We start from the raw sequence: 22,269 nt of genomic DNA, 5'->3' as shown, positions 1-22,269 counted from the left end.
AAAAAAACCAACTTCAATTATATCGACAAGTAATACAACGTAGATCGACGAAAAAATAGTCAATCATTTCGCGGTATCAAAGAAATCTCTGAAATTATATCAGCTATAAACTTGAAATTTGCCAGACAGGTTCCTTATAGGGCATAGATATTCGCTAAGAACTGCTTTTATGAAAATCAACCCCCATGGGGATAAAACGGGGGTTGGAAGTTTGTATGAGAGTCCTATGTTTTTAAGGTAAGGGACTTGAAATTTATAATGTATGCTCTATAGATGGTGAGGAGGTGTCCAAATAATGTATCGTAATCTGTATATATAAAAGAGAAATATCACAGACTCACTCATCACGAGAACTCAAAAACCGCTGGATGGGTCCATTCATCCAGGATTGATAAAGATGAAATTTGGCAGGGAGGTAGATTATAGTTAGTAGACGTCCGTTAAGAGCGGATTTTGCAATATTCCTCCGCTAAGGTGGTTTAATTGGGGTTGATTGTTTGTATAAAACATATACAGCAGCTATAAGTTCGCCTGATAGGTCATTTATACTGCAGCCGGATAATAAAACCAAAGATGTGGTCTGTAGAGAGGTTTTTAAAAATAACTATTAAATTATACTAAATTGTGCCTTTTAAAATATTTCTCAGTGTGATAAGCATTTCAAGTGACTGAAATAAAAAATAATTTGCGTTACACATCTTAATAGAAACGAATATCTTCATAACCATGCGGATGTAGTCGCGGGCAACAGTTGGTGTATTATAAAACAAAGTCCCGAAAAGTATATGTAATCGATTCCTCCAAAATCTACTGAACGGATTTGTATGCGGTTTCACCAATGGAGAGAGGGCTTTAAGAGGAAGGTTTACGGAACAGGTAAGCCGATTTTGTTGAGAGTTTCACTGGCAGTTTGTCGGGAAAACTTTGTGAGACACTGATTTCAACGCGGGCGAAGCGCGGGCATAGCTAGTATTTAGTATTATTATTATTTATTATATTTATAACGCCCATAACGGGTGTTTGAAAATTACATAATTGGTCTAGCCTGTAACATCTCAAAGTTGGACATAGACTTTTTTCTCCATGTAGGAGAAGGTCATTGCAAGCTGGCGGGCTTATTCTCTATTACAAGTTCCAATCGCTATCAGAGATCTATAATGATACCAGGATAAATAGCTTAGTGTGCTTTGCTCCGAAGAGGTTAACGTGCCTTAGGTACGGTGGAGAGATACGCGAAAAGGTACACCAGACTGGAAACAAATATTTGTAGAAATACAAACATTCATCACGGACGGATATCAACCCCCTACCATTGGTGTTTAGGCAAAAACACTTTAAGCTTAAGTTTATAGGTACACATATCCGTAATTTTAAATTAATTTAAGTAGACTGTACACATATTTAATTCATAAACTTGGTAAGTCGAAAGGTGGGTCAAATTATATGTTGCTTATTTTATTTGTTTTTATTTCTTGTTGATTACTTACGTTTTTTATGCACATGTGTTTGGTTCATATTTGACTTAAGATAAGAAAAGATAATTCAACGAATACTACTTCAAATAACAATTTTAATCAACAATCGTAAAAATTTATAATAGCATACAAAACTATGAAATGTCTAAAAAAAATCATCAGGCACTCAGTGGCAAAGTAAAACATAATAAGCTAGCGTTCGTATCGCAGAAAAATCTTTCGTTTCTTTTGTTTGCTTTGAAGATCGCCTCTGGTCTATGTGTCGAGATCCTCTAGCTGTGTGTGTGTTTAGTGTGTTTGGTAACATTTGTAATGACGTTTTCTATGAATTATAAAGGTTATGGAAGTCTCCTGCAAGATATAGAATTTTAGCCTACTAATAACTGCTGCGCCTAGCTTCAATATTATACTCAATTTTGTGTATAAGCTTTAGATTTGTACTAAAATATTACCTCCTTGTTGATTAAAAAAAGTTTAGGCTATTAAAACGCGTTTGTTTTAATTTTATTTTTTAGATTGTATTTCTAATGAATATTTTCTAGAAAAATTGCCATTGTCGTGTATTTCGAAATTATTTGTAGATTTAAATGTTTTTCACTATACCCAAGTTCTTCTAAGTAAGTAAGTGACTGATATGATAGCTAATAATGTTGATGTCAAAGCAAATCAAACTGTCGTTTATACATCGGAAAACCTCGTGTTCCGTTCCGCAGAGGTACCACGTGCAGGTAAGATTTTTAAAGATCTTAGAGTTGGATCGAGGATCTTTAGACTTACTAATGGATTTAGATGACTTTAGTTGACGTGACGTTGAAATGGCTAATTACTTTGCGGGTATTAATATTTATTTATTTATTTATTTAACACCAACAAGATAGACACTGACAATAGACACATATAATCATAAACAAAGTATCTTAAAAGGTAAGCGTTATCTTAATTATAGGTGTTACACGCATTCTATTAATTTAAGCACGTATACATAAAGATTGTTATAACAAACAATATTAATTAAAATACATCAAAAAACAATTCTAACATAGTAAAATAAAGTCCCGATCAATTGACCATACAGTTGAAATGAAAAACAATTTAATATGATTTCATTGTAAAATTAAATTAACATTAATGAATAAATCGCAGCTATTATAAAACTAAATAGTACATCTAAAATTGATAATTGAAAATCTATTCACATAAATTAAAAAAAAAAGATATATAATAATTAGAGAATAAAAAAAAAAAATTAAGGAATTATGTCATGCAATTAAAAAAAAATCATCAGCTATTATATATTTAAATATTGATAAGTTACTCGAAAAAATGTCAGTAGAAACATTAGGATCGGGTTGTTTTACCCTTTTTTCAATGTTTTTTCTGCAATTCGATTTGTAAAGCGAATTATAACTCATCATCAGCCTGTTAATTGGTGAATGGCGTCCCTGACGAGTCCGGGTGAATTTCATTTATTTAATAAGTAAGAACTGTCAATGACACCATTCACCAACTTGTGCAGAAACACAAGATCGTGGAGACGTCTTCGATTCACAAGTGGTGAAAGTTTAAAATACTTTAGTTTTTCCTCGTAACTATTGAGCGACCTAGGTATATCATGATAAAAGGAGAGGTGCTGTAAGAATCTTTTCTGTACCTTTTCAATTCTTTTACAGTAGATATCGTAATAAGGATTCCACACGACACTACCATACTCCAAGTTGCTACGAACTAGGGCTGAGTAAATAGTAATTTTTGTCTGGGCATTTTTGAAATCTTTACAATTGCGGATTAAAAAGCCAAGGGTCTTAAGGCTTTTGCTGACAATATTGTTAATATGAACATGGAAACGGAGCCGATCATCAAGCACTATCCCCAAATCGCGCACATGAGACACCTCTGATAAAATGCTACCCTCGATAAAATAAGACCTTCTAAGCGTGGATTTCTTTCTCGAGAAAGAAATAGCCTGGCACTTATCCGTATTAAGGACCATGCCATTGCTCTGACACCATAATACCAATCTGTCCAAGTCGCCCTGCAACAGTAAAGCATCAGCATTGGAACAAACTGGTCTAAATACCTTAAGATCGTCAGCAAATAAATAACAATTCGAATTGGTGAAAAAGCTACTGATATCGTTAATGAATATGTTAAATAATAAAGGCCCTAAATTGGAACCTTGAGGTACACCTGTACGAGCGACAAATCGAAATGAAGCATAACCGTTAACGACAACAGTCGATATTCTGTTTGTGAGGTATGATTGGAACCAAGCCAACAGTGGTCCCTCTACGCCGATGTTTTTTAGTTTTTTCATTAAAACGACATGATCAACCTTGTCGAAGGCCTTACTGAGATCAGTGTATATTGCATCCACGGATTTGCCATCATCAAGAGCCTCAGTAATTTCCTCAACAAAGGAAATAAGATTCGTGGTTGTTGAACGAGCCCTCACAAACCCGTGTTGCTCCTCTGCTACATGATGCTTGAAATGCCATGTGATAATCGGGCAGATGAGTAATTCAAAGGCCTTAGCGAAAACTGAAATGATAGAGATGGGTCTGTAATTTTTGACCTCCTCTCTATCCCCGCTCTTAAACAATGGCAAAACCAATGCCTCCCTCCACAAAGTTGGATATGTGCACCTATGAAGCGAATTGTTAATAATTAATGTTAGCAGTAAAGCCAAATAACTAGCGCAATTAGAGACAAAAACAGATGGAATACCATCTGCACCAGCCGCCTTAGAAGGGTCAAGTCTTTTTAACACTTTATAAACTTCGTCCACAGAAAAAGATAGTAAAATGGGAAAATTATTACTGCACACTGGGGCCATATTTGATGATGAAAATTTTGTTTTCGTATCATTACTGTAAACCAAAGAAAAGTGCCTCGCGAACAAATTACAAATATCCGTTCCGTTGACCGCGACTTTATTACCCAGTTTCATTTTTGAAGGGTAAGAACTCTTACCCCTCTTATGTTTTAAAAATGACCAGATTAGTTTTGGATTAGATTTTAAGGATGCTTCAAGTCCATCCAAGTATTTTGCGTAAGCAGATGACAACAGCTTATCGCATCTTCTTTGTAAAAGGTCGAAAGTTAGTTTATCGCGAGGATTATTATATTTGCGTAACCTCAATCTGTATTTATACTTTTCTTTGATGCAGTTAATAACACATGGAGTGAACCAGACCGGGTAGCGACTACTGCAAGGTTTAGACTTAGGCACATATTTTTTAATTAAAATTCGAATCTGCTCGTAGAATTTGTCAACCATTTCATCGACAGAAGGGCAAATGCTTAAGATCTCCTTCCAGTTGACCTCATTGAGAGCAATTTTTATATTTTCGTAGTCCGCCTTATGAAAACAAAATTTTGTTACATTACAGTTAAATGGCAAGGTCGAAGATTAATTAAAATTCAATGAAAAAATTAATGGGGGGTGAAGGGGATCGAGAGAAGTCAACGGATCAATACAGGAAGAAACATCACGAATTGGATTGTCGCAAAGAATTAGATCTAAGATTTTATTTTTAATATTTAGTATATTGTTGAACTGGCTTAGGTCATTACAAGATAGAAAATCCAATAACATATTCTGTAAAAGACTTATAAGAGATAAATCAATCCGTTGTCATATTTGTTACCTGCAACTGTCATTGCCTACTTTTTGTGTCATTCACTTGTATCCGTCAAAATATATCTTATTCTACCTGGCGCTATATTTTGATTTTTTATTCAGCTTATTATTATTATATTCTATTAACTGAGCTAGGGCACAGCAGGAATTTCCTGCTCAAAATATGGAGCAGCCCGACTGGGGTAGTACCTCGACCTTACAGAAGATTACAGCTAAATAATACTGCTTTCAAGCAGTATTTTGTTCCTGTTGGTGAGTTAGGTAACCAGAGTTCCGGGGGGGGGGGGGGGGTCGGCAACGCGCTTGCGATGCTTCTGGTGTTGCAGGCGTCTATAAGGTACGGCAATCTCTTACCATCAGGTAAGCCGTACGCTTGTTTTGCCGAATTAGTGATATAAAAAAAAAGCTTGTTAGTCTCATGATCATAGGGTTATTTATTTTTATGAGGATTACTATTACATGTTAATTATAAATAAAAAATATTTTATACTATTGTTTGACAAACGCTTGAAATGGGCATATACGATGGCTGCTGTGTATAACAATAATTAATAATAACAGGAATAAATAAGAAATTCATTCTTGAAGTACAACTTCTTTACGCACGCTTGGATTGTGGAGTAAGCTGGTGAATGCTTGACGAGAGCGTTACGAAAAGTTGATCGGGCGAACAGAAGGTGAGAGGGAGATATAAGCTAGATGGAGCTAAAGAAGTTAAACTTCAGTCGTGTGATTTAAAGCACACTCGTTTTTGTGTTTTTATTTCATTATTTTTATTGGAAATTGTATACTTATGCTAAAGTTATTTCTATTTTCCTCGTACTAAATCGATTTCAATTACATCAACAAGTAATAGAACGTAAGTAGACTCGACTATATTAGTACCCGACTATATTAGTACCCGACTATTTTTTCGTCGACCTACGTTGTATTATACTTTATAATTAACTTCAGTCTCGTTTCGGCGCTAATAGAGAATACACGCTTGTTTGCTTTTCTATCGAAACCAGTGATTCTCAAACCTACGAAATGGTGACGTGTGCTAGTTGTGGATTGCAACATACAGATGGACCGGTGTGCAGTCTTTGTAAACAGCACTTTGATTTTTCTTGCGCTGGGATCACAGAAGGAGGATACAGAAAGTTAGGAGACAGGAAGAACTCTTGGCGATGCCCAAAATGCAAGTCTGGCCTCTCCCCTTCACCAGTTTCACCTTCCCCTCTAACTGACCAGTTGGACAGGATTCAAGCACAGCTGAACGATGTTGTGCTGCAGTTGGCTCCTCTGGCATCATTGGTAGAAGACGTGAAAATGATTAAATGTGATTTGAAAGATCTAAAAGAGTCACATGAATTGGTTCAAGAAGCCTTAAATAATTTTTCAGTGACACTCCAAGCCTTGGAAACAAGAGTTACTAAAGTTGAAAATATTGCTCGGGACGTACCCACCCTCCAGGCTGAGATTGCTAAGCTTCATCACGAATTAGAAGATAGAGATCAATGGGCACGAGCTAACAATATAGAAATAAGAGGAATCCCTCAGAAGAAAAACGAAAATCTATACGAAATTGCCCACAAAATTGGTGTCATATGCAACGCTCCTATAAAAAAGGAAGAAATCAATTATATTGCGCGAATCCCAACGCGAATACCCAATATTGAGAAACCCATAATCATCGCGTTTAACAACCGCTACACTAAGGAGGAGTTAGTTGCCTCGTCACGCCGTAATAAGCAGCATCTTAACTTGTCTGGCCTGGGTTTCAGTACTGCGGGAGATTTCTATATTCACGATCATCTGACGCTACGAAACAAAAACCTACTCAGTAAAGCAAAAAAATTGGCGAAGGAGAAGAATTTCAAGTACATCTGGGTCAAACACTGCAAAATCATGGCCAGGAAATCGGACACATCACCAATATTTTTTATAAAAGGCGAGAAGGATCTCTTGAAAATTACTTAAAGTTTAGCTCATTTTTATTTAAACATAATAATATAATTAGTTTGAGAATCATATTAATAACCGGTGTCTTTTGTTCGTCTTACCTCTTGCCGAGCGTAATAACTAACGAGAACGGGGCAGTCATTCAGTTATCACACGTAAGTTTACACCGGTGTGCACAGCTAACGCCGATATGCGCTTGCGTTTGCGATGTCATAGCGCTCATTATCGCTTGCGCACGTGCATTGCTGAGAATAGATTCGCTTACACTTAGTTATTACACTACTACCGTCTATTATACGCTTGCCGAGAATGTAACAAAATTACAATTTAAATCATATGATTTTATATACTTAAAAGTCAAATCATTTTTGCGTTGTTCTACATTTCTTTACGCCTGTGTGATGGCGTGTATCGTGGGCTATGTAATTCTCATTTTAGATAAGCATAATCTCACAAACAATTATGTTTGGTACCTACATATTATATGTGCAGGGATTTCGGCTTCGAATAGTGTCTTTTTATTACGCTGTAAATACCTCAACTCGATTTGTTTAAGCTATGTATTACTATCTATCAATAATGGCTTCATTTGATCTTAATATATACTATCAAAATACACGAGGTCTACGCACAAAAACCCATCTTTTCAAGCGAAATCTATTGCTTAAATCTTATGATATTATCTCATTGACTGAAACTTGGTTGCATGATGGTATATATAACAGTGAGTTATTTGATGACCGTTATATGGTTTGGCGCAGAGATAGAAATTATATTGCTACCCAAGAGAGATACGGAGGGGGTGTACTGCTGGCTGTACGTCGCGAAATCAGTGCGGTGGACCGCCCGGAGTGGTCCTCGTCGGCTGAAGACATGTGGGTAACCGTTACTCTTAAGAATGGTAACAAAACCTGTAAAATGCACGTATGTACAGTATATCTCTGTAGCGAAAATCATGGTAATTCTTATAACTCACAACTGTTTAATTTCACAGATAATCTTGAACAAATAATTAATTCACATCCAAGTGATTTATTTTTAACTATGGGCGACTTTAACCTTAGCAACGTTAGCTGGTTCCTTGAGTGTAGCACATACCCGCAATACTCCGGAGTAACAGGTGAGTCACAAACTTACTTCTTTGACACATTATCGGAATGTAATCTTAATCAATATAATCTTCACCGTAACATAAATAACAGGATTCTAGATTTAGTATTATGTAACAAAGGCTTACGAGTTTCTTCCTGTGACGACCCACTAGTGCCAGAAGACCCTCACCATAAGTCCCTTGACATAATAATTGAAAGTGTTCATTACGAGCAACTCCCAACCAAGCCGAGACTGAAGTACTTTTTTGAGGCAGGCGACTATGTAAACATTAGGCAACACTTAAATGATTTGAACTGGGATAAACTCTTGCAAAAAAATTCGGTTGAAGAAGCTGTATTTAATTTTTATAATTGCTTAAATGAAGTGATTAATAAATATGTTCCCCACAAAGTTATAAAAGCTACTAACTTTCCACCATGGTACAATGCCTCTCTGAAAAAGGTACTCAAGGAAAAGTTTAAATTTCTTCAAAAGTACCGTATTTATGGTAACACTGAGGACTATGATTCCTTCTCCTTACTCCGTCACAGGGCTAAATCGTTGGAATCAAATTGTTACGCTACTTATATTAAGAAATGCGAGGACTCGATAACCAAAAACCCAAAGTTATTTTGGTCTTTCATAAAATCAAATAAACAAAGTTCTAGTAATATTCCTTCCTCCGTGTCTTACGAAGGAGATACTGCTGATACAGGGGATGATATTTGTACATTATTTTCAAACTACTTTCAGTCTACATTTCTGTCATCTACCACCTCCAGCATTCGGTCTAATACTCATGCTCCGCCTCCCAACCATAGTAATGTAATCACAGACATAGAAATAACCCCCGAAACGATTAGAAAGCTACTAAAATCCTTGGATTTGACTAAAGGGGCCGGTCCCGATCATATACCACCGTTATTTATTACGAGATGTTCGGACAGCCTAACTAAACCCCTAGTAATACTATTTACACGCTCATTAAAAGAAGGTAGCATTCCCAAAATCTGGAAATCCGCCTTTATATCCCCAATCTTCAAAAGTGGAAATAAGAGTGAGGTGAAAAACTATAGGCCGATTTCCAAATTATGTATATTCGCAAAAATACTCGAAAGGATAGTTCATACTCAAGTCTATAGCTTTTTGTCATCTTCGTTTATCCCCGAGCAACATGGTTTTGTTAAGAGACGCTCAACAGCTTCCAATTTGCTGCTCTTTACAGACTATATTACATTGAGTATGGATTCAGGTGCACAGGTTGACTGTGTATTCACTGATTACAGTAAATGTTTTGATCGTATTGATCATCAAATACTCTTGAAAAAACTTTTAGATGCTGGTATTCACGGAAACTTATACAGGTGGTTCAAAGCTTACATTGAAATGAGGTCTCAAGCTGTTGTTCTCAATGGCTATATGTCTTCATGGAACTGGGTACCATCTGGAGTCCCACAAGGCTCACTGCTGGGTCCATTGCTGTTCAATATTTTCATAAATGATATAGCTTCTTGCTTCAAGCATTCAAAATTCCTACTTTATGCTGACGACATGAAGATCTTTCAAAGTGTACGTATTGAAAAGGATTGTCATCTTCTACAGCAGGATCTCTTAAGATTCGAAAATTATTGTTTCATAAATAAATTAGATATAAACGTCGCAAAATGCTTTTCGATCACATTTTCACGTAAAATCAATAACATCAAATTTAAATATCTACTAAGACAGCAGGAGCTTAAAGTAGTAAATGAAATACGAGACTTAGGCGTTACTCATGACTCTAAGCTGACGTATGAGTACCATATAAACAATATTGTAAAAAAAGCGAATAAGTCAATGGGGTTCATTCTACGCCAAAGCACTCAATTTAATAGTATTAAGCTTGTCAAGATCCTTTATTGCTCATATGTGCGTAGCATACTCGAATACTGTTACACAATATGTTGTATACATCAATAGGTTAGAAACAATCCAGCGTAAATTCATGAGATATCTTCAGTTCAAGTCTAACAAGTTTGACGAATGTTACGAACATAGATGCAAAAGACATCATATATTACCGTTGCATGAAAGGCGTAAAATAGCAGACATTACATCGTTGACCAGGATAGCGCAAAGTGAATTAGATTCTCCCGATCTTCTTAGCAAAATTTACCTAAAACTACCTAAAAGATCATTAAGACATCCCCTCAACTATTTACATGTCCCTAGTTGCTCGGCAAACTATAGGCAAAACTCCTTTCTTTTGAGGTCCGCAGATCAAATCAATAAGCTGAATGACTTCCCCGACTTTGACCTATTCAACACTTCTGTAAAAACAATTAGAACTAAATTGGCAAGACACTGGTTCGATATGGTATCATAAACCTCTTTTCCTTATTTAAAGTTCATTTAAAAAAAAAATAAGTGTATGTAGTTAATTTCATGCTGGATTTTTTTTTTTAATTTTTTTTTTTTAAATTTTTAACTGTCGTAAATTTTTAAATTTTAAAAGCATTCAAAATAATAGATTTGTACTTGCGAAAGCAACTAAATGGTGCTTAGATATTTCCTTTTTTTAAAGCAATTGTTAAAATGTATCACTGTATGCTTTCCTAATAAAACAAAATAAATAAAAATAAATAAAAATAACCTTCCACTGGGTATACTGATTTGATGATTCTTGTTTTAATCGAAAGGTGATGCTTGTCTTGTAGTTCCATTTAAATTTAATCGAGATCTGATGGCAAATTTTTGAGTAATCTTATTTACTTGACAATTTCTTCGTCTAATTACGGTATGACTTGTGTATGTAATTGAAGTTGGTTTATTTCGTTTGCGAGCAAACACAATTATTTTTAACCTTTAAGGTGAACACACATACATATTAATTCTCGAAATGTTAGGTTACGTGAAAAAAATAGTTAACTGTTGATTAAAGTATCTTCAAGAGGGGAAGTTTCTAGGTATTTATTAATGTTCTTAAAAATTCCTTTTAAAGAACCATCCCAGATAGGATCCTGGACAAATTCGGCGATGGCTTTCCAGTTTTCTCGAGCAAACTTGTGAACTGCTTCCGCTGTAATACAATCGAGCATTAAACAGTCTTAATAGATTATTAATTAATTTGATAAATTATGTTTCATAAAAATTTGTGCTGAAATTATAAAACTTTTTACTTTTATAGCTATTATTCTTATTATATATATTACTTATTGAAAATCAGAAAAATAGTCTGTATATATAGGTGTGAAATGATTATAAACTTTTGCATAATAGTTGAGTATATATGTATATAATGTATTATAAAATTCTTACCTAAATCTTCACGTCCATTGAACAGATTTTTAAAATTGTAAAATATTTGAGTGAGAGGTGTTGCAACAAACTTAAAATCTTTAATAAACACAAGAGTTTTTCCATCGCTCCTTTTCACTTTTTCGACATCACATTCCATGTTGACAAGGAACCGTCCTGTAAAGAAACAAAAAAATCGGTTCATTAATAACCACACATCATACACATAGAAATATTTTTTCAAACAATTTTCTATTCCATTTTCTTACGTACCTGCGATAAATTGAAAGTCTCCATTTCCTTCCAAAGCTAATGTTCCAATATGTCCTTTCATTTCATACCGACCATTTGCCGTGAGTTTTGGGCAGTTCCAATCGTAAGCGAAGTGTTTGAAATTCGAATCCATTCTGAAATAAATAATGTTTCTTACATATTCGTTTGAAGAGTTCATTTAAGCCAATGCCGAAAATATTTCTTGTTTACTTGTTGTATGTGGCTACGGCACTAAATAATATAGTCACCCCCTCTCTTATCGTGGGTATCGTATGAGGTGATCAAGGGACAACACAGTTCCATTACCACATTGGAAGTTAAAAAGCCGAGCGGTGGCGGGATAACCATCCAACTGCTGGCTTTGAAATACATAGGGCAAAGACGGGCAGCAGCGTCTTTGGTGCGACAAACCCAGTCCTGCGGTCATCAACCCGCCTGCCCAGCGTGGTGACTATGTACAACACACATGAATTCGCGCCATTTTTGGCGCGAACTTGTGGAGGCCTATGTCCAGCAGTGGACTGCAATAGGCTGAAACGATGATGGTGATGAATGACGAATATACTAATGCGAGATATGTAAAAATTTCCAATAACAATGGAAGGAGGCGCTTGATATTGTCACTTTGGCAAGCAATAAAATTTGAATATACGTCACAGAAAATTGAAAGCGACAAGTAATTTAATTTATTGGTATTAGGTAGTCAAGGTTTTATAATATTAAATTTCCGACTATCCGGCTCACCTTCGAATAATCCCGACGACGCCATGTCTAGCAGGACCGGGTTCCCATCCCGGCCCGACACGAGCACAGGGGCGTTACTGGAGGCGCATTAAGTAGCGCCTCCTACGCACCCCCGTTCGTCGCCTGCGGACGGAAGCCTCGTCGGTGGCCTCCTCTCTCATCCGCTCGTCGTTCTCCTTCTAGGACATTACTATCTCGCAGAAGGAGACCATCGCCGTCCAGGACTTGTCGTCGCTGAGCATCGCGGTGCCCCAATGTATGCCAACCAACACAAAATTTATTGAAATCTTAATCAGTAATAAAAATATTCAACAGAGTTTTACTAATATAACGTGAACGCTCGTCAAAGTTACAACGCGGAAGATTTTTGCTAACACGGTCAAAAACCTGAGCGCCTACTCCAATGGCTTATGTGGCAATAACGTCTACCCGGGGTGCACTTCCGATTATGATGAAAAGCTAACAAAATCAACAATCCTAAAATAGTGCATTCGAAACTGAGGCGTGTATTTTTAAGTAAATTATACAACAAATAAAAAACCTTATTTTATTAATTATTGATATAAAGAATGTACATAAATGTATATTCACATGTAGTATCGTATTTAATATTAAATATTTTAATTTATAACATACAACAACACAGAAAATGATTTTCGTGTACGTTTGCTCTTATTTGTTCTTTTTTTACGCTTTATGAGAATGGAATGTGTAGTTTGTATTCTTTTTGCGAAGATGTTATTATCTCATCTCTTACGATCTTCTCTATCTGGCCATTTTCTCACGTTTGGCATATCGACGGCAGTAACGAGAAAAGAGAAAATTGTTTTTAGCAATTTTAAATTTTTACATAATTGAATTTAGAATTTATAGGTCTGGTGATTTTTTTCAAGTCATATTTTTTTGCCACATTTTGCCATAATAAAGACACCTGTTTCTAATTCTAAATTATTTTAAAACCCAATTGTGTAACTGACTCTTTTATTACAAACGCAAGTTATCACTGGTTAATTTCACATTTGACATGTGATAAAAGCTAGGAATGTGCTATATGTGGGAGAGGGTTACAAAAAGAGGATTCAATGAAGTTGCCATGGCTGTTTGTACTATTATATAACAAAAGATGCAGAAAATAGTAACACAGATATACATCTTTGGTCAGATAATTGTAGTGGAAAGAATCATAACAACTCAGGTTTTTCATATGTGCATAATTATGCATTTTAACTAACACTAATCTATAGTTATACAATAATAATATAAATATATTATTTGTCTGACTCATAATATCGTCTAATATATATATCGACTATAGACCGAGAGCCCAGGAGGGTCAGACTTTCGTCATTTCAGAAAAGCTGAAAATTTCTCAGTGCATGCTCCCAACACTGATAGAATCAATGGCCTATATGAAGCTTAACTCATGGTTACTTTGGCAGATACCAACTAACTTAAACAACTAACTTACTGACCAGCTGCTGAAATTGATCGGCTACTGAAGAAAAATCTTCTAATAGGTACCTAAGTAACACGTATGAAGTTCAGTTTTATACTATGACGTAAGTTTAGGTACAAAAGTTAGTGGTTCTGGTTAACTTGATATCTAATGTTACTTCGAACAGAAATGACGTAAGTTACTTGCCCTGGTACGCCTTTGGTACCTGGTATCGGTATCTGCTAAAGTAGCTACGAGTTAAAGTTCATATTGGGCCATCGTATCAACTTGTGTTGGGAGCATGCGCTGAGAATCTTTCAGCTTTTATAAAATGACGAGGGATTGGCCCTCACGGGCTTTTGGGTTATTACTTAAGAGCCGTTTTAGGTTGTTTTAGCGGAAAACATGTTGTTATAGAGCGTCAGTGATCATAAGTAATCAATAAGTTCCTGAATTATATAGTGTTAAAATTATATAGTATAGATTATGGATCATGTTGAATACACAAAATTGAGTATTATTTGTTTATAGCGGGTGTGAAAAAAAACTACCTTCTTTAGTTTTCGTTTTATTTTGATTTTCTATTTTTAGGAACTAACATTTTTAAAATGCTAACAGGATTATTATGCTTAAACGTTACAATATTATAGAAAATACAATTATTGTTATAATAAATACCAATTTCCGTAATTCCTATTCATCCCATGTACAATTTTACATAATTGGTGAAATTTTCACATGACAAAAATGAATTGAGAATCATCTTTTGTGTATTTGGTTAAAATAACATGTCTAAATTAGGGAATCTTCCACTGCGACGTATTCTAGGTATTTGTTGACACTTTTTGATAGTGTATCAAGAGATTTATACCAAATAGGGTATTGGATTAAGCTTGTGATTTTTAGCCAGTTGTCATTAGCAAACTTGTGAATGGCATCCGCTGTAGACAAACAAACAATAAAAGTTTAAAAAATAGTGTAATCCAGTTTGCAGCAAATATAAGCAGTATAACGATTTATTTTAATCTTTTGATAGCACGCTTGGATTTTTTAAGTGTCCCATTTTAAAATTTGTAGTCTTACTTATAGGTTAATTTTGAGCTCCATCAACTGATAAATATATATATGTAGTTTCAATTCATTTTAATTTTAATTTCAAAACAACTAGGGCTGCAAATAAGCGTACGCGATTACCGTAGCTTATTTGCCGAAGACGCCCGCAACACCAAAAGTATCGCAAGCGCTCTGCCAACGCTACTATCCCCTAGGAGCTCAGGTCACCTTAATCGCCACAGTATTACAATACTGCCTGAAAGCAGTATTTTTTTAAGGTCCGAGGTATTTCCTCAGTCGTGCTCCAGATTTTGAGGAGGATATTCAATACCTCAGTGAAATTTAAGTTTAAAGTTCTCCTTTTTTATTATGCTTCATAACAAATTGTGTGAAAATGTAGAAAACATAATGACCAGCTATAACCTTTCGTTCATGTTAAGATATTGATACCTATAGTATGAGATTTAAACATACAATTTTAATGAAATATTTTTAATAATTTTTATTAATTTTATTTTGTCTTGGCAATTTTTTTTTACTGTATACTTACCTAGTTCTTTTTTACCGTTGAACAAGTTTGTAAATTCATATGTAATAGGTTTTGTTGGTACACTATTCACTTTGAATTTTTTTATTAAAAAATGAGTTTTTCCATCGTTCCCTTTATTTTTTTCTAGTTGAGTATCAACGGTCACAAGAAATAATCCTGTAAGTAAGAATTTTATGTAATTTATTTTTAAGATTTATTAAAAAAAAATACTAAGAATTTTTCTGGGATTTTTATTTTCAATTTGATAGCAAATAAACAAAGTTTTAGTCTTAAAATGAGGTCATCAGTTACTGCATAATTTAATGAGTGAACAACCAAGTTGATCACGTTGTATCAATTTATTAACCCTAATCATATAAAAAAGTGAAAGAATGAAATTAATAAAAACTATTTATATTACATATATACTTATTCATTATCACGATTCAGCGTATAACATACTACTGGTATATACTATAGATATAGATACATATTTCTCCATATAGAAGAAGGGTAGGAGCTTAATCGACCACGATGCTCCTCTGCGGGTTCGCGGAGATGATAGAGAATATTCTCTACTATGATTAACGGTGTCTATGATAACAACCAGAACCGACTGCTTAACATGCTCTCCGAGACATGGTGGGGAGACCCATAAGGATAGATAACCAGACAGGAAAGAAATATCCGTACAAATACAGATATCCCGAGCGGGAATCGACCCCGCAATGGCGGTATTGATGGTATGTGGGGCCGTCATAATAATTATACACTGAATCAGGTAACTGGGACGATGTTAAATCATAATGAATGACAATAAAATCATATAATAGGAGATGCTTCAGACAATTCTCTATAAAATAAATATTTTATATTAGGAGTGCACTTTATCTCGTCTCCTTTTTCATCTTTTACTAAGTAATTAAATATGTATATGGGAAAAGTTATTTCTGCCAACAGCTTATACAAATTGTTAATAGAAATGGGATTGGCACAATTAACAACTTACTGTTGTTATAAGTATTTTTGATAAATACAAATAATTTAAAGCAAGGACGTAAATGTAACATATATTTTACCTTAGAATATTTTTAGTATATTCAACAATTACCTGTATGAAATGAAAAATCTCCATTTCCTTGAATAGGTAATGAGATAAGTTGTCCGATCATATCGTACTGACCATGTAGATTAAATGAAGGGCAATAAGCGTTGCAGTGCACGCTTGTCATGTCCTCGTTGAATCTGAATAAATTATAAGTTTACCTTAAAAAATATTATAATTACAGCTAATTTATTTTATGAGTTTTGTTTTTAAAACTAGTTATACAAATTCTTACAAATGAAGCTAATATTCTTAATTAAACATCTTTTGTAGAATAAAAGATAATTTAATACAGTCAAGAGTAATACAGTCTCCATCTTTAAATAAATATTAATGAATAGCTTAAATGTATAGTATCTACCTGGGTGACCGAGCTTAGCTTGGTATTTTTAGTAAATCGTGTTTCTTGGAAATCATCATTTATAAAATATGAATAATATTTTTTTTACCGACAATGATAAACAATTTAAATAAATATAAAAAATCAAAGAAAAAAATTAATAAATAATAATGATAAAATATGAATAACATTTTTACATACATTATTAAATAAAAAATACCGAGTGCAATTCGAAAAAAAAAAAAAAGAAAAAATTATAATCGACCAAGGATTTGAACCATGGTCTTTTCAATCGCACCCGATTCGGTTTCTCACCTGAGCTATTACATTCTTACTGACCAGTGCGAAATTTACCTTCGTATTCTAACAATATTTTTTAATTGTCTAAAAACTGGGATAAAACGACATCGACATCCTAGCTAGATTTATTTATCTCCCCCGAAATTCCCTGCATACTAAATTTCATGAAAATCGTTGAAGCCGTTTCCGAGATTCAGATTATACATACACACACACACACACACCCATATACAAGAATTGCTCGTTTAATAGTATAAGATACGGGCATGACTTCAGAACGACTATATCAAATTGGATATTTTTTGTGTGTCTATATCGTCATGACAAGGTTTCTATAAAAGAAAGATTAAAAAAAATATATTCATGACAGAAAAAATAGTTCGCTTAGAAGTTCGACGGTCGGAAAAATTTATTTGTGATCTATCATAACCAAGACTCCGTTCATTTTCAAAGTCGAAAACACAACAATCTTTACTAAGCTACGAATTCGAGTACCTAACTTCATTTTATTAGTTTAAAGTGTGTGACACTTCATTTAAGTAGTTAATAATATAATTTGTAATTGTTTTTTGACGTAGATTTGATCTGAGAATAGGTTGCTATGTAGCTGTTATTTCATACTAAGCGATTGTGAGAATTATATTGTTATTGTAAATACTTAAATAATAGTTATTATAAGAACTGGTGAAGCTTTAAATGTTGTTTCTCTTTTCAGGTTAATAATTTAAAATTAAATAATGTTTTGTAAAATTACTTTATATGATAAAATAAAAAAATAAAATAACTCTCTTTTCAGAGCAACTCAATTACAGTTTTATTGTTCATCTTAATATCCAAAGGATAAATATTAATTAAGATATTATATATTTACTAGCTGAACCCGCAAACGTTGTTTTGCCATATATGTTAGGGGTATGAAAAATAGATGTTGGCCGATTCTCAGACTACCCGATATGCACACAACATTTCGTAAAAAATCGGTTCAGCCGTTTCGGAGGCGTATTGTAACAGGTATTTTATATATAAGATTACTTCAGTTTGACTTATTTTGATGGAGGAAATTTAAATGGTAACAGCTTACTTACGTTATATTTGATAGTCTACAATCTTTAAATCCAGTAAGAGTACTGTTGAACAGTAGCAATTTTAATGTAGGCAACTTTACTTCAATAACATCATTGAATTGAGGATCAGCGCTGTCCACTCCGAGTTCTGGTATACCAGTAAGTATCCGAGGTAGTGCAGCATTTACCGTTAGCTCTAGACAAGACGAATCGCTTACTTTGCATGGTGCAAATAGGCTAGCTAAAACATATCGTTAAAAATTACTGTTTCAAATTTAAAACTTGCCTTTTATATAAATTCAACAAGTGCCAATTATTTCTGAATTTAATGTTTATTAATATACACCGCACTATGTTTTTGTTGCTATTGTTAGTATAGTAATTCTCCTTGAAAATATATCAAAATCCTCTGCAAAACTCATTGAAAATGGCATTATTAACAAGAATTCACGATTTTAATGTTTTCTATATCTAATTCATGATTGATGATGTTTTTTAATTAAAGAAAAATAATAATAAGTTAAGTAAGCTATATAATAAGTAAGCTAGCCCTGCGGTCACCAATTTGCCTGCATAGCATGGTGACTATGGGCAAAACACATGAGTTCACTCCATTGTTATGCGAACTTGTGGAGGCCTATGTCCAGCAAAGGACTGTATATTTTCTTATTGTATTCATTCAAATATTTTTATCGTTTTTTTTTGGCTATGTTCATTCTAATATTGAAAATGTTTGTTCATTTGTTACTGCCTTGCGGTTTCCTTCGTGTAATTTTCTATCTCTTGAGAATGTCTAGACAAAAAATCCTATGTACTACCGCGATTTATATTTGACAATTCCAGACATTTCGGCGTTGTTGGTCGCGGTTTAAAAACTTCTATCTTATGTGCTATTTTGAATGTCCAGCCATATCTATACATATAGCTAGACATTCAAAATAGCACATAAGCATATTCATTACCAAACAAACATTTATCAAACCTCAAAAACTTTCGAATTTATATTATTGGCGGGATAGAGAATAATTATATTTTTTAAATTCGATTTACATATTGGTTATAAGTTACTTAAATAATACAATACAAATATCTACAAACAGTTAGGAATTTTGTGAACAAGAAAAAAGTAAAAAACTGACATTTGAATATCAAAATTTAAATGTAAAGAAGCTTATTGAAAACATTCCCTTATGATTAGCGTTCTGAAAAGTTTTTTAAGTGTCCATCTATGTCAAATTAATCATAAGAACTGTTAACAAAAATGTACGTTATAAACATGTTCAAGATTCTGTTGTCAATTATTCGAAAGTAATGTATTCTTGGTCATTACAAATATAAAAACGTACTATATTATTAAGGGCAGCGAATAAATTTAACCTTGTAGAAAAATCGGAAAAAAATGAAAATATTATTAAAGGCGCTTTTGTATTCACCGTAATTTCGAATTTAGGTAAAATTGTCAGAAAAAAAAACGATATTTGATTCGATGTACGTGAAGCATTTTCGTTTTTACAATAGAAACACGGATATAATGTACAAAGAAAGCGACACAAGAAGATAATCGGAATGTATATGTATATTATTAGAATTCTACGAGTAATGTCACAAAATAGTGTCAAAGCGCTGTACGATCGGCATAAAAACTTGGAAAAGCTCGTACCTCAAGATGAATCTACATATTTCACCCATTCGAATGTAATTAACTAAAATAAAGAAATTGGTAAACTCAAGCACAAAGCAAATACAATAATTAACATTTTCAAATGAACATTATTTACAAGCAGAGAGAGAACTCGTATCGATTAGCGAAAAGTCTTCTTTCTCTTATTTAATTAGCTGAAGCCTTAAAATACGTAAAACAAAAAAGTGAAAATTAAATCATTGAGAAAATTATTTTATCATAATTGTTTTACTTACCTGATAATACTCCACTAGCTAAGTATATAATTAATAAAATTGGCAACAATTGAAGATACATCTCGTAGTGGTTTCAAAACGTATTGTTCCCAAGCAGTTGAACACACGTTATTTATATAATATGTACCTACTTACTTTATGATATCATGAATAAATAACAATTTATTCTAAATAATTACCATTTAGTAAAACTTTAGGTACAAAAAAGATGCTTGTAAAATTTATTTTTCAGGTATCGTTTTTAAATTTATGCTTAAAAATATCAAGTAACGAAATGGAAGTTTCTTGCTCAATATCTGGAGCTGTCGAAGTGGGAAAGTAATTCAAACTTTTAATAAACAATTAAAACTAATCAAAATCAAATAATAGTGTTATTTAATGTGTTTTTTGTAATGTTAGTAAGGCAGACAGCGCTCTAGTACGCTTTTTTTATTGCTGAGGTAGAATCGGTAATACGCTTGTGATGCTCAAGGTGTTGCACGAGTCCGGTAATCCCTTCCGGCCGACCAAACGCTTAATTGCAATTTCACTTGTTTGCCTACATATAAAGACATATTTAATTTCCAATATTTATTAATATCAAATCCTTTTCCTTCTCTTAAATCCTACACCTACAGTACCTATAACTAATTAAAAAATAAATATTTTGTAATACAATATAAGAAATAATATTTTTAGATCATCTATACGACTTATAATAAAACTGTAGCGGATATAGTTTTGAACTTTGAAGATGATGATGATAATACAATTTACTTAAAAGCAAAAAATGTAAATCTTCTCACAAAACCTACCAGATGTATTAAATTAACTGCCAGATAATTAGCCATAAATATGTCCATTGTATTACACAACCAGTAATTAGTTTTAAATTTTGTTTATAATAATTATTTCTATTAAATTTAAGAAATAACACCTTAAAATTTAGTAATAAATTCAAACAGCTTAGAACGCGCAATGTGTAGAAGCCTATAAAGGTAGAGCTCAAGTAATTTTAGCTTTTGTATATGTACTTACGCGTTAGCACAAACGGTCACAGCTCTGATTTGTGACTGTTGCGCTGGCGGTTGCGGGTTCGATTCCCGCAAATAATAGCGTCCTTACTCATAGTAGGGAAAAAATTTTTTTTTGGTATCGCAGGGGAACCCATTTACGGGTGATATCCAGGATGTCCGGGTAGGCATTCCTAGACCGTATGTCGACTTCAGCATTTGGGGGTGTAATACCTACCAAAACCCCTGCAGGAGAAGGCTCCCGCAGGTCGCTTTAATTGGAGGGTCCCGAATCTGCAGGCAACAGGATCCCTTCAGCGACAGGCTGGCCTCGGCGAAAAGGTCAGACTTCTCCTCCATGGGCACTGTCCGGCTCACCTCTGAACAATCCCGACGACGCTGTGTCTAGCAGGATCAGGTTCCCATCCCAGCCCGACATGGGCACAGGGGCGTTACTGGAGGCGCATTAAGTAGCGCCTCCTACGCACCCCTGTTCGTCGCCTTTTTTTTGATATAAGTAGGTCGGAAAACAAGCGTACGGCTCACCTGATAGTAAGCGATCACCGTAGCTTATAGATGCCTGCAACATCTGAAGCATATATTATAAAAATATGTTATTTTGGTATATGTACCGTGTAGACATTTAGACATTGTGTAGACTCCCTTAAGTAAATACAAACTTCGTATATAAAACAAAATAATAGATACATATTGACTGTATTTGCTATGATGTTAAGTACAGACATAATTATAATCAATAAGAGTATTTAAAGTCCGTCTAATTAACATTGTTTTTATAAGGTTTTAATTATGGGATTTGTTTTTGTCCCGCAGAGAACAATCCGTTTTAACCACGTACAAAGAAACAGACGGTTTTAACGGATACGGAAAATGAGAACATGTGAGTAAGTACCCTATAGGTATATTAATTTCCGTTCATTCAATCTTTTTTTTTTATTCTTTAATTTACATTATTCACATGTTGATTCGCTACTAACGCTCTATGCATACGAGTATATTGCTTACTCGAAATTTTATCACAATGAAAGATTGCGTCTTAAATATTTATTCAAACAATACTAAGGAAGTG

The 22,269-nt window shown here is 33.9% G+C and overlaps 3 protein-coding genes across 3 annotated transcripts; 1 reads left to right on the top strand and 2 right to left on the bottom strand.

Moving 5' to 3' along the window:
* Positions 1–6,144: 6,144 nt before the first annotated feature.
* Positions 6,145–7,077, top strand: LOC123658680. The gene has a single exon (XM_045594035.1). It carries the CDS (start codon positions 6,145–6,147, stop codon positions 7,075–7,077), a length of 933 nt encoding a protein of 310 aa, XP_045449991.1.
* Positions 7,078–11,054: 3,977 nt separating this feature from the next.
* On the bottom strand, positions 11,055–11,833 carry LOC123658679. Its single transcript, XM_045594034.1, has 3 exons — positions 11,701–11,833; positions 11,449–11,604; positions 11,055–11,209 (listed from the first exon to the last, which is right to left on the bottom strand). Exons 1-3 carry the CDS (start codon positions 11,831–11,833, stop codon positions 11,055–11,057), a joined length of 444 nt encoding a protein of 147 aa, XP_045449990.1.
* A 2,838-nt stretch (positions 11,834–14,671) lies between these two features.
* Positions 14,672–21,618, bottom strand: LOC123658678 (protein takeout-like). Its single transcript, XM_045594033.1, has 5 exons — positions 21,558–21,618; positions 18,292–18,511; positions 16,573–16,706; positions 15,483–15,638; positions 14,672–14,820 (listed from the first exon to the last, which is right to left on the bottom strand). The coding sequence occupies exons 1-5, from the start codon at positions 21,616–21,618 to the stop codon at positions 14,672–14,674; spliced, it is 720 nt and encodes a 239-aa protein (XP_045449989.1).
* Positions 21,619–22,269: the final 651 nt, after the last annotated feature.

The sequence above is a fragment of the Melitaea cinxia genome, chromosome 12, assembly GCF_905220565.1.
Source record: "Melitaea cinxia chromosome 12, ilMelCinx1.1, whole genome shotgun sequence".
Lineage (NCBI taxonomy): Eukaryota > Metazoa > Arthropoda > Insecta > Lepidoptera > Nymphalidae > Melitaea > Melitaea cinxia.
Note: the sequence above shows the minus strand (reverse complement) of the source record. Positions and strands in the feature narration are given on the sequence as shown.